General features: G+C 47.0%; 1 protein-coding gene across 2 annotated transcripts in view; it reads right to left on the reverse strand.

Moving 5' to 3' along the window:
• The window catches only part of dop (microtubule-associated serine/threonine (MAST) protein kinase dop), a 1,162,440-nt gene that overhangs the window by 1,101,276 nt on the left and 44,457 nt on the right, over window positions 1-16,707 (reverse strand). The window contains exon 2 of one of the 2 annotated variants that reach the window (XM_071676295.1): window positions 13,899-13,986. The exons of the other annotated variant lie outside the window; for it this stretch is intronic. Within the exon in view, the coding sequence (XP_071532396.1) occupies window positions 13,899-13,940 (42 nt within the window). The 5' untranslated portion in view covers window positions 13,941-13,986. The remainder of the gene's footprint in view (window positions 1-13,898; window positions 13,987-16,707) is intronic. 2 annotated transcript variants of the gene reach the window in all.

Below are 16,707 nucleotides of genomic sequence, written 5' to 3' on the forward strand. Positions count from 1 at the left end.
TGTTCAACGGAATAGGTGTATGTTCAACACAGGAAGTGTGTATTCATCATACGAAGAGCGTGTTCACAACAGGGTGTTCACCATGAGAAATGCGTGTTCACCAATGGAAGTGCGTGCCCACCCCACCCCAGGAAGCACGCGTTCACCATAGGAAGTGCGTATTTACCACATTAAGTGCGTGTTCAACCGAACAAGTGCGTGTTCATGATAGGACGTGCGTGTTGAACGTAGGATTCACGTAACCAACAGAGGAAGTGCGTGTTCAAGTAGAGTGTTCAGCACAGGAAGTGCATGATCAACATAGGAAGTGCGGGTTTAACAAAGGAAGAACGTGTTCAACTGAGGAAGTTCATGTTCATACTGCAGTGTGACCTACTGAGGATATGTTGGCTTTATGCTGTGACCTACTGAGGATATGTTGGCTTTACGCTGTGACGTACTGAGGATATGTTGGCTTTATACCGTGACCTACTGAGGATATGTTGGCTTTATACTGTGACCTACTGAGGATATGTTGGCTTTATACTGTGACCTACTGAGGATATGTTGGCTTTATACTGTGACCTACTGAGGATATGTTGGCTTTATACTGTGACCTACTGAGGATATGTTGGCTTTATACTGTGACCTACTGAGGATAGGTTGGCTTTATACTGTGACCTACTGAGGATATGTTGGCTTTATACTGTGACCTACTGAGGATATGTTGGCTTTATACTGTGACCTACTGAGGATATGTTGGATTTATACTGTGACCAACTGAGGATATGTTGGCTTTATACTGTGACCTACTGAGGATATGTTGGCTTTATATTGTGACCTACTGAGGATATGTTGGCTTTATACTGTGACCTACTGAGGATATGTTGGCTTTATACTGTGACCTACTGAGGATATGTTGGCTTTATACTGTGACCTACTGAGGATATGTTGGCTTTATACTGTGACCTACTGAGGATATGCTGGCTTTATACTGTGACCTACTGAGGATATGTTGGCTTTATACTGTGACCTACTGAGGATATGTAGGCTTTATACTGTGACCTACTAAGGATATGTTGGCTTTATACTGTGACCTACTGAGGATATGTTGGCTTTATACTGTGACCTACTGAGGATATGTTGGCTTTATACTGTGACCTACTGAGGATATGTTGGCTTTATACTGTGACCTACTGAGGATATGTTGGCTTTATGCTGTGACCTACTGAGGATATGTTGGCTTTATACTGTGACCTACTGAGGATATGTTGGCTTTATACTGTGACCTACTGAGGATATGTTGGCTTTATACTGTGACCTACTGAGGATATGTAGGCTTTATACTGTGACCTACTGAGGATATGTAGGCTTTATACTGTGACCTACTGAGGATATGTTGGCTTTATACTGTGACCTACTGAGGATATGTAGGCTTTATACTGTGACCTACTGAGGATATGTAGGCTTTATACTGTGACCTACTGAGGATATGTTGGCTTTATACTGTGACCTACTGAGGATATGTAGGCTTTATACTGTGACCTACTGAGAATATGTTGGCTTTATACTGTGACCTACTAAGGATACGTAGGCTTTACAGTGACCTTCTGATGATATGTAAGATTCCTAATATATGTCCTGAAAATATGTAGGTTATATAGCGTGTAACCTACTTTGCATATGTAGGTTTTAAAGGGTATATGACCTATTAAGGATATGTTGGTCTTATGGCCTACAAAAGATATGTAGATTTTAAAACGTGACCCACAAAGGACATGTGGGTTTTATAATGTGTGACCTACAAAGGTTATGTGGGTTTTATAAAGTGTGACCTACAAAGGTTATGTGGGTTTTATAATGTGTGACCTACAAAGGTTATGTGGGTTTTATAAAGTGTGACCTACAAAGGATATGTGGGTTTTATAATGTGTGACCTACAAAGGATATGTGGGTTTTATAATGTGTGACCTACAAAGGATTTGTGGGTTTTATAATGTGTGACCTACAAAGGATATGTGGGTTTTATAATGTGTGACCCACAGAGGATATGTGGGTTTTATAATGTGTGACCCACAAAGGATATGTGGGTTTTATAATATGTGACCAGCTGTGCAAGCCTGAATGAATGGATGTATGTGATCAACTGAAAGACTCTGTAAATGAATAAGCAATGTCAGAGTAACTAAGAAAGTGTTTTCTTTTTACAAAGGATATTCAATCTATGTCAACATTCAAGGTAAATGTGTAAACAAATATTTGGAGAGAGTTTACAAATATCTGTTTTCATATAAGTAGTGATGTACGAAGAACGAATTGTCCTCTACGAAAGTGACGAAAATGAGAACATCCAATGAGAAACGAAGTCTACAAAAAAAAAAAAAAACAAATGCAATCTCATACCTGCACACACATGCAATGAATATCCCGGCCTGAGCCAGGGATCGAACCCATGCGCTCGACCCGGGGTATCCCTTAGTCCAAATGACACTTACGTCATCACACGTACACCCTTACCTACAACCTACGTCCGGATAATAACACTAAGACGTACCAACAACCCATGAAAATCCCTCCGATGCTAAGCTAAACCCTGGATCACAAATGATAAAAGACAATGGCTTCTGGGAGGTTATACCACCTTCCATCGTCGCTTCAGTATAACGTCTCCAACAAAGAGCTTTTGGTCTTATGAGAGTTTAAACCGTTTCCCGGAAACTGCGTAAGGGATTAGATGTGCTTTGTGTCAGAGATCTACTTACTGCAGACTACAAACTTTTAAAGGAAACTGCGGGTGTAATACGATTTCACTGCTGGCTTTGCACAAGAAGGGTCGAATTTACGTTTGTTTTTCCCCCTTTTTGGATCTTCTGCACCTTTTTCTCTTCCTTGGTTTAGAAGTATACGAATATCACGGAAGGGGAAAGTACAGCTTTGGATACTTATACTGCAGAAGTTATGCATATACTTATAAAGTATGAGTAAAGTGTGTTAACACTCGAGTAAGGCAAGTGTTGGAACGCTGAGTGAGAAAGCTGGGAAATGATCTTTCCACTTAGGAAATCCTTTTTGGCGTATAAGAAGAAAAAAATATCATTAAATATTTACTTCCTGCTCTTTTTCTATCCCAGGCGGTGTGGAGAGTACACAGTGGGTGTTGAGGGAACACAGGACGCACGCACGCACGCACTCCCTCCCTGCTGAGGTGATGGAGGTCTCCAGTGTGTGTGTGTGTGTGTGTGGGGGGGGGGGGGGGTTACTGAGGCGTTACACCTGACGGCGGTGTTGTTGATGCGACAGGCGAGCTGGACACGAAGGGAGTTCATCAGGAACGGCTGGAGCCTACAGCTATCTATAGCTAGGAGGAGTTCTTCAAGAACAGCTGGAGCCTATAACTATCTATAGTTAGGAGTTCTTCAAGAACGGCTGGAGCCTATTGTTACATACAGTTAGGGGTTCTTGAACAGCGGTTATATACAGTTAGGAGTTCTTCAAGATCGGATGGGGCGTATAGTCACATATAGTTTGAAGTTCTTCAAAAAGGCAGGAGTATTTAGCGACACAATGAGTTCTTCAAACCTGCTGGAATGTTTGGCTATAAACACTAAGAGTTCTTGAAGAGCAGTCGGATGACTTAGCTACACAAAGTTACAGTTCTTCAAAACGGCAGGTTTATGTAGCGATACACACAGCTGGAGGTCTTCACAGCAGCAGGAGACCTCAGTTATAAAGTCAAGAGCTCCTCAGGAGCAACAGTAGTACTTTCGATATATACGACTGCAGCTCTGCAGGCAGGAACCAATTCTCGGGCCAGTTGAAAGGCAGTAGACAACTGACCGGATGCACGGGTACAAAACGGCGTTCCTCTACTGCACTTTTCCTGCCTGGTGTTTCGTCGGAGGGAGGGAGGGATGTGAGTGGGGAGTCGAAGGGGGTGTTCTGCTGATCCCTGTGTCCATGTAGAGAGAGACCAGGAGTTTACTTGATGTCGTTCATCAGATAACCAATTCAATGATCATCAGGTTCCTCTCTCGTATGGCCTTCCCCATGTACTCCAGCAGATAACCTCCTCATATAACAGCATTAGGTCCTTTGATATCTGACCTTCCCCACGCACTCCTGCAGATAACCTCCTCATACATCAGCATCATTTCCTTTGATATCTGACCTTCCCCATGCACTCCAGCAGATAACCTCCTCATACATCAGCACCATTTCCTTTGATATCTGACCTTCCCCATGCACTCCAGCAGATAACCTCCTCATACATCAGCATCATTTCCTTTGATATCTGACCTTCCCCACGCACTCCTGCAGATAACCTCCTCATACACCAGCATCATGTCCTTTGATATCTGGCCTTCCCCACGCACTCCAGCAGATAACCTCCTCATACACCAGCATCATGTCCTTTGATATCTGACCTTCCCCACGCACTCCAGCACATAAGCTCCTCATACACCAGCATCAGGTCCTACGTTTTCTGGCTTCCTTTACGCATACCTCCAACTCGGGAGGAGTATTGCGCTGGTACCAACAGGATGGCGTATCACGGGTCAGACGTGTAGGTGTGCATGACGTCATGAGATGATGGTGCAACAGACGGGGTGTGGCTGGCAGGGAGAGGGGAATGCGCCCTCACGGAAGGTCAAAGTCTGGGGGAGGGGGGAAAAAAAAGGAGGCGGAGAGGGAAGAGCTCACTGCCAGATGATGACGACGATGCATAGACTATGTTAATCTGGGGGGACCTGGTCTCGGGGTAGAGCTGGGGACAGAGGGGAGCTAAGCCAGGAGGGAGCAGGTGGATGTGAGGGGAGAGAAAGAGACTAGGGTGGGGTGAAAGGGGTGAGGAGGAAAAGGACGAAGGGGAAATGAGAGAGGGTAGTGAGGGGTGCCGGATGGCTGTGTACAGAGGCATTAAAGTGAGAGGCAAGGGTCCTGGTGCGTCTAGCTCGGAGGGGAGGACCTGGAAGGGGACAAGTGAATAATCATTAATAGGGAGGGAGGGAGGGAGGCAGGCAGGGTGGGAGGGAGGGAGGGAGGGAGGGTGGTGACGGCAGCGGCAGGGTGGCGTCATGCCCCGCGCACCTACACTCTTCCTCCCTCCCTCCCTCCCTGTACTGTCTCCTTGCACCAGAGTACTACACTCCTCTGTCACGTTCACCCCACACTACACTCCCCTACCCCTCTCACCACACTCACCACACTGCACCTCCTACACCACTACCAACATTCACCACACTGCACCCTCCTACACCACTACCACATTCACCACACTCTACACTCTCCCACCCCACTACCACAATCACCACACTACACTCCCCTTACACCACTACCACATTCACCACATCAACATGAGCGATGTTACTGGTTAATTAGTTCACTGATAAACGTGCTCAACCGTCGCCCGACCGACCCGATCTCTCAAGGGCCGACTTTAGCTTCTGTTCACTGACAGCAGACACTCCCGACTTCTCACAACCGACCACCGAGAACGTGCAGTAATTACCTTAAAGCAGCGTACCTATTAACCGCTTGAGCACGACGGCACGGCCCTTGAGGACGACATGGCACGACCCTTGAGAACAACGACACAGCACGGCACGGTCCTTCAGGACATGGCACGGCCCTTGAGAACAACGACACAGCACGGCACGGTCCTTGAGGACGACATGGCACGGCCCTTGAGAACAACGACACAGCACGGCACGGTCCTTCAGGAAATGGCACGGCCCTTGAGAACAACGACACAGCACGGCACGGTCCTTCAGGACATGGCACGGCCCTTGAGAACAACGACACAGCATGGCACGGTCCTTCAGGACATGGCACGGCCCTTGAGAACAACGACACAGCACGGCACGGTCCTTGAGGACATGGCACGGCCCTTGAGAACAACGACACAGCACGGCACGGTCCTTCAGGACATGGCACGGCCCTTGAGAACAACGACACAGCACGGCACGGTCCTTGAGGACATGGCACGGCCCTTGAGAACAACGACACAGCACGGCACGGTCCTTCAGGACATGGCACGACCCTTGAGAACAACGACACAGCACGGCACGGTCCTTCAGGACATGGCACGACCCTTGAGAACAACGACACAGCACGGCACGGTCCTTCAGGACATGGCACGGCCCTTGAGAACAACGACACAGCATGGCACGGTCCTTCAGGACATGGCACGGCCCTTGAGAACAACGACACAGCACGGCACGGTCCTTCAGGACATGGCACGGCCCTTGAGAACAACGACACAGCACGGCACGGTCCTTGAGGACATGGCACGGCCCTTGAGAACAACGACACAGCACGGCACGGTCCTTCAGGACATGGCACGACCCTTGAGAACAACGACACAGCACGGCACGGTCCTTCAGGACATGGCACGACCCTTGAGAACAAGCGGCACGGCACGGCACGGTCCTTAAGGACAACTGCACGGCACGACACGGCACGGTCCTTGAGGACAACGGTACGGCCCATGTGGATAACGGCACGGCCCCTTGAACAAGACGGTGCGACCAATCGGGTATGATGGCCTAGCCTATAACCTGACCCCCAAAGGTCAGGTCAAAGGCTAAGCTATCATATACCCGAGGACTGTACCGTCTTGCTCAAGGGCCGTACCGTCGTGCTCAAGAATCGTACCGTCGTGCTCAAGAATCGTACCGTCGTGCTCAAGAATCGTACCGTCGTGCTCAAGACTCGTACCGTTGTGTGCAAGAATCGTACCGTCGTGCTCAAGACTCGTACCGTCGTGCTTAAGAATCGCACCGTTGTGCTCAAGACTCGTACCGTTGTGCTCAAGACTCGTACCGTCGTGCGCAAGACTCGTACCGTCGTGCTCAAGACTCGTACCGTCGTGCTCAAGAATCGCACCGTTGTGCTCAAAGTTAAGGCAAAAAATACGAGGTCTGCAAAAGTACACATTTTCTTCACAAACTGTGGCCACTCATAGTTTCACATTACGTAACCCAACTGCAGACATTACGTGAGTTAATGTGGCATATGTCACCCATTACCTCAGCGAAGGCTAAGTATACTAATCCATGAAAACTGGAGGAAAACGATTACATATATATATATATATATATATATATATATATATATATATATATATATATATATATATATATATATAGTGTATCCAAATATTTCTCAAGACAAGGGAAATGAAATGTCTCGAGAAACAGACATGAGCTTTGCGTCTCTGTCTTTCTGTTTCATGTGGGTTTATTTGGATTTAATCTACTGTATCACCGGGATTATTCCAGTAAACATATATACTTACGTGTATTTCTCTCTCTTACAATGTTACAGAAATATAGAGAGAATAATAAAAGGGAAAAAAAAAGAGACAAGAGAGAGCAATTACAAATTCTGGAGGAAGTGGAGGAAAAAAACTGTTTCGTAAAATGTTCTGCAGGATGGTATACGAGTAGTAAGACACTCCTGATGCAACCAGAGCCCCCAAGTGTTGGCGGCCCCTCGCATCTACCGAACCGTGGCCGAGAGCGTGCGACCACAATGGAAACTTCACTGGAAATTACCGTGCATACCGGGCCGGAACACCGGACGCTCGCCAACGGGGAAGGCCCAGCCGACCGCTCCAGGGAGGAGGAGGTGGGGGCGGCGGAGGCGGGACATTCCTCCAGGAAGAGCCATGAGTTACCCCGAGCTCCCCAATGTTCGAGCCGCGCCGGCCAGAGGGAGAGGCGGGACAGGCCGCCATCCGCCCACCTGACGCAACTCACGTCGTCTGGTCTACAATTCCCAACCCTCAACCCCAGCGGTCTCCCAACACCCAGCACACGAGCTCAAGCAAATCGATGCTTCGACAGCGCAAAGAGGAGGAAAACTACAAACGTTGCTGGTCGGCGCCATGTTGCATGATGGTCATGCAACAACAGGGTGGTGGGTGGTGGAGGGGAGGAGAGAGTGTGAGTCACTGGTCTGCTGTCACCACACTCGACCGACTCCACCACACGACCACCTCCACGCCTCTGGATGACATAACCTCAGGAACACGCCGTCACGAAGGCTCGTGAGCCACACTATGGGTGACAAAGGAACCACGACGTGGCCTCTTAACCATGCCAGCTCCTCACCCCTCCATGTAGTTAACAAAGGGAGCTGGTGATCCTGGATGTTGCAACGCTGGGGGGCGGGCTACTAATCCCCTTAATGTAGTAATACAAGGGGCGCTACTAGTCCTTGTATGTAGCAACGCTAGGGACTACTGTCCCTCCACCCCTACTGCTACATGTAGCAACACTAAGGGCCACTGTTCCCCCCTCCATGTAGCAACACTGGGGACCACCGTCCCCCTTTCATGTAGAAACACAGGGGACCACCGTCCCCCTTCCATGTAGCAAGACTACGGAGCTACTGTCCTCCTCCATGTAGCAAGGCTAAGGAGCTACTGTCCTCCTCCATGTAGCAAGACTAAGGAGCTACAGTCCACCTCCATGTAACAACACTAGGAAGCTACTGCACCTCACCAAGTAAACCACCCACCGTAACCCTACGCCAGAGAAGCTGGTGTGGTAAATAAAGTGACGACCGAAAAGAAAAAAAAATGGAAAACAAGTAATGGCCACCTCCACCACCAGCCCTAACGAGGACTGCTAGTGATGGCGGCAGCCAGTCAAAAAAAAAATGTGTTCCCACGGGGTAACCACATCCACCACCAGCACCACCAGCCCAGCCTAGCCTAGCACACGACGCTGTTTGCTGTTCCCACCACCGTGGGAAATATCACGACAACACACCGGCATATTTGGTTCTCTGAGCCATCACTTCCTTTATACGTCCCCCACGGTCTCTGCAGGAGGGTCTGGGCGGCCACGCTTTCCCATGCAAGACCAAAACAAAGAAGTAAGCTGGAGTCAGTGAAGACCTGAACCGTTACAACATGTAGCCCTTGTGACAGAGGATGAAGACTTCACGAAGACGAGAATGGATCTGAATCACGCGTGAAGGAAGATCTGACTCTATCTGGAGAAGCGACGAAGAACAATTATAAAGGACTGAAAGACATACATGCCCGCCTGTGTTACAATTATAAAGGATTGAAAGACATAAATGCCCGCCTGTGTTACAATCATAAAGGATTGAAAGACATACATGCCCGCCTGTGTTACAAAGACGAAGTCAACATACCCTAAGCCCACTCACATTGTTTCCTCTGGTGACGAAGTTATCCTCGTATGTTTGAGGCGTACAATTGGCACAACGTGAGTCAATACAACAGCTGGCTGGAGTGGGGCCCCCGCGTATGTCACAAGGCTTGCATCTCACGGACCATATTACTTATCACTAGACCTCAGATATGATAACGTAACATCAATATATCTCATACATATAGACGGCTTGACCACCTCATTTCCTGCCTCATAAACCAACAAGAACCTAAGTCGTTCTGGTGTCCGGGGGAATGCGTGAGAGGAGAAATTTGCGAGCAAATGTGAACAAAAGCAAAGTCATTAGGTTTAGCAGCACACAGACACGGGCGATTTTGGAGTGTGACCTTGAACTGAGCGAACCCAAAGGAAGTGGGGCGTATTACCTACCTACCTGGGAGTGGCCAAGGCAGCAAATGGAACCACGGTACATGAGGCTGGCCATAAGCTGGGCAAAAGGACTAAGGTCCTGAGGGTATTGAGATGTGGGTGTCATAAAGAGACCGTTCTTGTTCTGGACAAAGATGGGTATCTTTGATGGTCAAGTAGTTCCAACGGCCCTTAAATAAACAAAAATGATTACGGAAGACCCTGGGTAAACATGATGCAAATGACTTGCGTGAGGACAACATGTTGGGTAAGAAGGGCTGATCAAACAAGAAATGAGGGGGTACGACAGAGGTGTGGTAGCGAGAGGAGCATATACGACACAGCTAACAAGGGTGCGCTGAAATGATGTGGACGTACGGAAAAGGTGAGTGAGGAGAGGATGAGTAAACGGAGAGAACAAGTAATAGAGAGAAACTAAGGAGGTGGAAGGATGTAGGAACACGTTTGGAGTGTTTGGAGCCTGAAAATGCAGGAAGGTGAATAGGGCACTCCTTTACATTCTTTTTTTTAACAAGTTTCTTGCTTAATTTCATGTTAAGGCCTCTGGTTGCTCTATCCCTACATACCTCGAAGAACTGTTCACTATCCACGTCATACGTGTGTGTGTGTGTGTGTGTGTGTGTGTGTGTGTGTGTGTGTGTGTGTGTGTGTGTAGTTACTTTTAGTGTTGTACGGAGAGTCTTACACTCGTATTGATTCGTCTCTTTATCTTAAAGATATGGACTGTGTCTTTACTTCAGTCTATATACAAATCCAAATCAGCCTTAACCATGCACCCATTCATCGATCAGCCGCGGGAAGAGAAAATGAACACCTAGGTTGCCTGAGGGCCAACTGCATCGTCCAGAATTCGAACCCTCATGGAGGGGAAAGCTGAACACGGCACACGAAATAAGACATCCAGTATGAATTACTCAAAGCCTGATCTCGAATCGGGTTGTTCTTCCACGGAGGTACTGTCACAAGGCTGGGTCAGTGTGTGGCGTCTGGTCGGCTGGCTAGTGTGTTTGCTGCATGCTAGTAAACACAAGATCCATCAGCAGTTCAAGTATTCCCACACCATCTCACCTCCAACCCCAGATGGAAACATCGATCACGAACACCAAACTGCGAAACGACGAGCTGATCTTGTTCATCATACTTGCATCTAACTGGTATACCAAACATTACGATGAGACACACACTAATCCAGGCCTGGTAACTGTGGCCATGTTAAACCAGTTTTTCCATAACCTTCAACACATGTCGGGGACACTTGACATGTATACGAACATGACCGACGCATACCCAACTCAATTGTCAGTCTACCTTTATTTCCTAAACCATTTTTTTTTTCCCCCAACACTGACATATAGTCACGATCCTCCGATGAAGAAAATCACTTGCGGTTCTTTTTCTTTGTATAAATACCAAAGCCTTCTTACGTAATATGAAACTTATTAGCATAACTTATTAGCATATCACAATGGTCCCTTATTTCATGAATTATGTCTGGCGTTCTAACGTCAATACTCCAGAGCGATGGCCCTGAATATGCCTTTCTTGGTATTAGATTCAGGTACACATTACCCCTCGATTCCCTTACTAACTTCACTATCATTTACAAATATATTTCTTGCATCTACAGTCCACCTCTTTGTCTACCTATTTACCACATGTGCATTCGTGTATACATGTATCCGTGTGTATACCTATTTGTCCTATGTGCGTGCATTCGTGTATATATGTGACTATATATGTATGTTTACGTGTGTGTGTGTGTGTGTGTGTGTGTGTGTGTGTGTGTGTGTGTGTGTGTGTGTGTGTGTGTGTGTGTGTGTGTGTTACATCTAACTTAACAGTGCTCTTGCGATACTAACGTTATATAAAATGCCACACCAACAATACGTCAGACCCGGAGCTACTTACAGCTCTGAGAACGGGAATCACCAGACGTTATAAATACGAAAAGTGTAGGTGAGGGGCTGCAGCACACGACACACACACACACACAGTCCGCTATGCAATAAGCAACACCTTAAAGCCCTTCTTTGATATTTACAGTAGGCAAGAGCGTTTCAGTGGCTGGCCAAGTGGCCTTGAGTATGACAATAAACAGTGTGTGTCGAGGGCGTAACGTACGTGTGTGTGTGTGTGTGTGTGTGTGTGTGTGTGTGTGTGTGTGTGTGTGTGTGTGTGTGTGTGTGTGTCCTCCAGGTCCTCTCAAGACAAGCACTTAATGGGTATCCATTTCTGAATGGTAATTAAGCTATGATATTCCTGCTACGCCACGCACCAGCGTATATTCAATGTTAACCATATAGAATACATCAGCCAAGAGCTCACCCTCCATTACCTTTGCAAGTGTAGCTATTACCTCAGACATAAGTCAACTATAAGACAGCTTTTATGAGATTAATACAGATGGAAACTGACACTAGATGTCCCATCTATCTTCATGAACTCGTGGAAGAAAAAGAACCTCGTGTCCACAGCAACACAAGAGAAAATCAGACGTTGCTGTGGGCCGAGCCTGGACCAGAGACACTCGTGGGACTTTGGCCGCTCCCGAGCAAGCAAGACGTAACGTTAACTTGGCCATTAGAAATATACCCACACCCCACAACACACCGTACCCAACACGTCGTACGAGTCAGTGGGATTTGAGCATAATTCCCACGTACAAGACATGTATGAATAGTTCCTACATAACGAGGCTTTGGCTACGACACTTAAGAGAACTATTCAGAAATGATGTAAACAGTTCGCTCATAATCGACCTTGTTATCTGCCCTTTGGCCCATTACCTGGAATTACTGTGCATTCTGTGGTCTCTTATGCATCACAGCCCACAGTCTTGGGGAGGAACATACAACGAATTTGCCATTCCTTTCCCTCCCTCGTATTACATTAGAGCTACGTACAGCCATTCACTCTGTGGTGGCTACGTCCCCTTACAATAACTCCGGTGCAACTGGCAGACTCCACACGAGTAATCCATACCAGAACCTTGGGACTCCAGGATTATCAATACTACTAAACAAAAGACCGTTTTCTACCACGACCCGGCGGAGTAATGCACCACCACACCACCACGCTTCACCTGCTACATCGAAACCTCCTCGCCACCTCACGGCCACCGTACACAACCACGGTAGGGCATACAGGACAGCGAAGTCCCCCTGCACAGACGACTTGTCTTATGTAAGAAGGGAGATGCCAGGTAGGATGGGAGCTACGAGCCATACGCAGCAGCAGCAGCAGCAGGCACACCCTCTGACCACGCCCAGCAACACGGGTGAGGGTGGCCCAGCAACTGCTGCTGCTGCTGCTCCCTACGGCACCACACGCACTGTGCAGCGGGAGGATGCCACCAGTTACACTCCAGGGTCGCATCATGATACGTGCTCTCAACTCCTGCAGAAGCACAAGCTGTTCCTATACAGTCCACAATGTAATGCAACTACATATACCACTACACACACGGGTGCGTGATCTATTCCGAACGATGCTTATGACCAAACTATCCAGGTTAGGCAACAGCTATGGAGACTGCTATTATCGCCAACAACTTCAGCTCCCTCTGTTTACACTAGTGGAAGGTTGAGACTCGTCAAACACATTATGGTCTGGGAGGTACTGGGATGGAGAGAAAGATAAACACACCACAGGAACGTCTCGATAATTATGCATATGGGAAAATTACTGACGTTCCAGCACATACGACGTATAACCTAAAGAGCTGCTCAATTTACCCCATAAATACCAATGAGGAAATTCGTCTGTCTGGTAGTACATAGAAAAGCCAAATAATTGTAGACCTGATGGTCAATGACGCAGTAATCTGCTGTAGCACATAAGAAACCTTGATAACAGAAGACATGGTGATCATCCAAGAGGTTGTCTGTTGGAGCATACGGGGAAGCCAGATAGCAGAAGACCTAGTGGTCTGTGACGAAGGTGCATGGGAAAGCCAAATAACAGATGACCTCATGGTCTATGATGAGGTTATCTGCTAGAGTGGATGTGAAAGCAAGATAACAGCAGACCTGGTGGTCTATAACGAGCTTAATCTATATGAGGCGGTGATGAGAAAGCAAGATGACAGAACATCTATCAGTCTATCGCGAGGCTATTTGCTGAGTGCGTGGGAAAGCTCGATGGCAAAAGCCCTGAAAGTCTATGAAGATGGTCTACAAATAAAGGACAGACATAGCACCCTTCATCCCTCGTCTATGTAGATGGAGGCCAGAACAAGGGAAGACCAGAGAGCGAGCCTCTGCAGCGCACGCCAAGCTTAGAGGTATTACAGAATGCTGGAAACTGGACTCCGCCTCGGGAACTGGAGCTGACCCCACCCACCTGGTTCTTCCTGGCTGCCGCCACCCCAACAGTGTTACCCATGTCACGGTCCTAGCCGGAGTCCTGGCTGGGGGAGGCAGGAGGCAGCCTGGCAGGGAGAGAGAGGCAGTGAGGGCAGGACGACCAAAGACCTAGTATGCGAGTACCTAGGGGGAGAGAAAACAGACGGGAGATAGATAAGAAGAGTGGCCGAGGGATAACAAAGAGATGGTATAAGTGAGGCAGCGAGGTGTGGGAGGATGGTATAACTGAGGGATAGGCAAGGACGAAGTGAGGGATAGGCAAGGACGAAGTGAGGGATAGGCAAGGACGAAGTGAGGGATAGGCAAGGACGAAGTAAGGAATAGGCAAGGACGAAGTAAGGGATACGCAAAGACGAAGTGAGGGATAGGCAAGGACGATGAGGAGGCGAGGATATGATGTTTCGAGGGAGATAACAGAGACGAAGAAGGAAGTATGAAAAAGACGAAGCCGGCGATAATTAAGTTAGGAGAAAATTGAGCGAAGGAAGAAGAAAAAAGAAATGTACGACCAGCTTGTGTTCTGAGCATTTCCAGGTAGAACTTACACAGAATAGCCTAACAAGTTAATTGAGGATGGTAAGTCTGACGTCAGACAATTTGCAGTACGGTGTGGTGTCGGTAACGTAAGACACACACACACACACACACACACATTCACACCTGCTCTCCAACACTTGCGGGGTTCAGTCATGCCTGATTATTGCCTAACTATCAGCGTGAGGCTTGGGAAAAGCAAACTTGCTCTCTCACAACGACCTTGGTTCTACTTAACGTTTTCTTTCACGAAAGAAGAAAAACTGGCTGATGATGAACAGGATCTAACCTTTATTCCCAAGGCACCTGGTGCTGAAAAAAAAGAAAAAAAATAGAACAAGTCCCTTGTTCTCTAATACTCGGTGCTGAACAGGTGATTATATCCAGTGTTCACATCAGGGAAAGAACAAAGGAAGACTATCCAATGTTCTCTGCACCATATGCTGACCGCCAATGTTTCCCCCAGCACCGGGAGGTGAACAAAGGAACATTGCTCCCCTACAGAATATATCTACTACCAACAACTGCTCTCCCGACACTAAGTGAAGAACAAATGAACAAAGTTACTAAAGAGAATATGTAAACACTAACCCTGTTCTTCTAACACGAGATGATGAACAGGAAGCAACAACAGTTGATGTTCTCACGTTCAGCACGGGGTGAACAAGTGAAAACTCCAGCTGGCGTCCCCCGTTCACCAGGTGGTGAACAAAAGAACAACAACTGGCATTCCCCAGTTCACCAGGTGATGAACAAGGACACAACACCAACTGGTGTCCTCCAGTTCACCAGGTGATGAACAAGGACGAAGCACCAACTGGTGTTCCCCAGTTCACCAGGCGATGAACAATCACGCAAGACCAGTTGGTGTCCCCTTCGTTCACCAAGTGATGAACAGCAGCGCCTGGCCACACTGTTCTGTCGGCACCGAACTAGATCAATAATTATGGGTGCGGTGTATACGCCCTTTGTCCCTCCTAGGACCAACATGTTGGGGCAACATAAACAAGGACACACGAGTTAGTTCGTTTTTTCCTTTCTTTTTTTTCCTTCTAAATCCTCCCGGGGATATTTCTTTTTTTCCTACTTTCCCCTAAATCCTCGCGGATGGTCTTTTTTCCTATTTTTTCCCCTAAGCCTTCGAGGAGGTGTATTTTTTTCCTTCTCCCCCTCCCCTCCCCTTAAGCCTCACGGAGGTGTGTGTTTCCTATTTTTCCCCCTATTTTCCCTTAAAGCCTCACGGAAGTCTACATTTCATATTTTCCCCCTAAAACCTGGTAGGTGTATTTTTTCCCCCCACACAAAAGCCTTACGGGGGTTTATATTTTCCTATTTTCCCTCTAAACCCTCACCGGGAAAGAGGGAGAAAGGGTTCCTATTTCCTCCCAAGGCTTCGTAAGGATGCATTTTTTCCTAAGTTTCCTCCTTAGCCTTCGAGGGGTGTGTACTTTGCCTATGTCCCCCACCATACAGCCTCGCAGGGGTATTGTAATGTGTCCACTTTTTCTCTCCTTAAGCCTCGCGGGGGCGTGTTTCCCCCCTAACGCATCCAGTGCAAAATGCACACCACACACCTCCCCCTCTGGTGTTCAAAGGCAACCAGCCCTGTATCACACAGCATTAGCCTTTTCTGGCATATATATATATATATATATATATATATATATATATATATATATATATATATATATATATATATATATATATATATATTGGAAAGGATGACAATTTGCGCGTGATCAAGATATTCCTATGAGTCCACGGGGAAAATGAAACACGATAAGTTCCCAAGTGCACTTTCGTGTAATAATCACATCAGGCGAGACACAAGAGAGGAATGTAAGTCATTTGATATACATCGAAGAGACGAAGCTAGGACGCCATTTGGACAATCACATGTCCAAATGGCGTCATAGCTTCGTCTCTTCGATGTATATCAATCACATGTTTACCAAATGGCGTCCTAGCTTCGTCTCTTCGAGGTATATCAACTGACTGTTATATTTCTCTCTTGTTCCTCCCCTGATGATGTGATTATTACACGAAAGTGCACTTTGGAACTTATAGTGTTTAATTTTCCCCGTGGACTTATAGGAATATATATATATATATATATATATATATATATATATATATATATATATATATATATATATATATATATATATATGCTAATTATTGGGATGGGGACTATGACCAACAAGTTATTGGAATGGGGAATCAGCTAACTGTTGGGATGGGAACTCTAATCA

Source organism: Panulirus ornatus, chromosome 22, assembly GCF_036320965.1.
Source record: "Panulirus ornatus isolate Po-2019 chromosome 22, ASM3632096v1, whole genome shotgun sequence".
In the NCBI taxonomy this organism is placed as follows: Eukaryota; Metazoa; Arthropoda; class Malacostraca; order Decapoda; family Palinuridae; genus Panulirus; species Panulirus ornatus.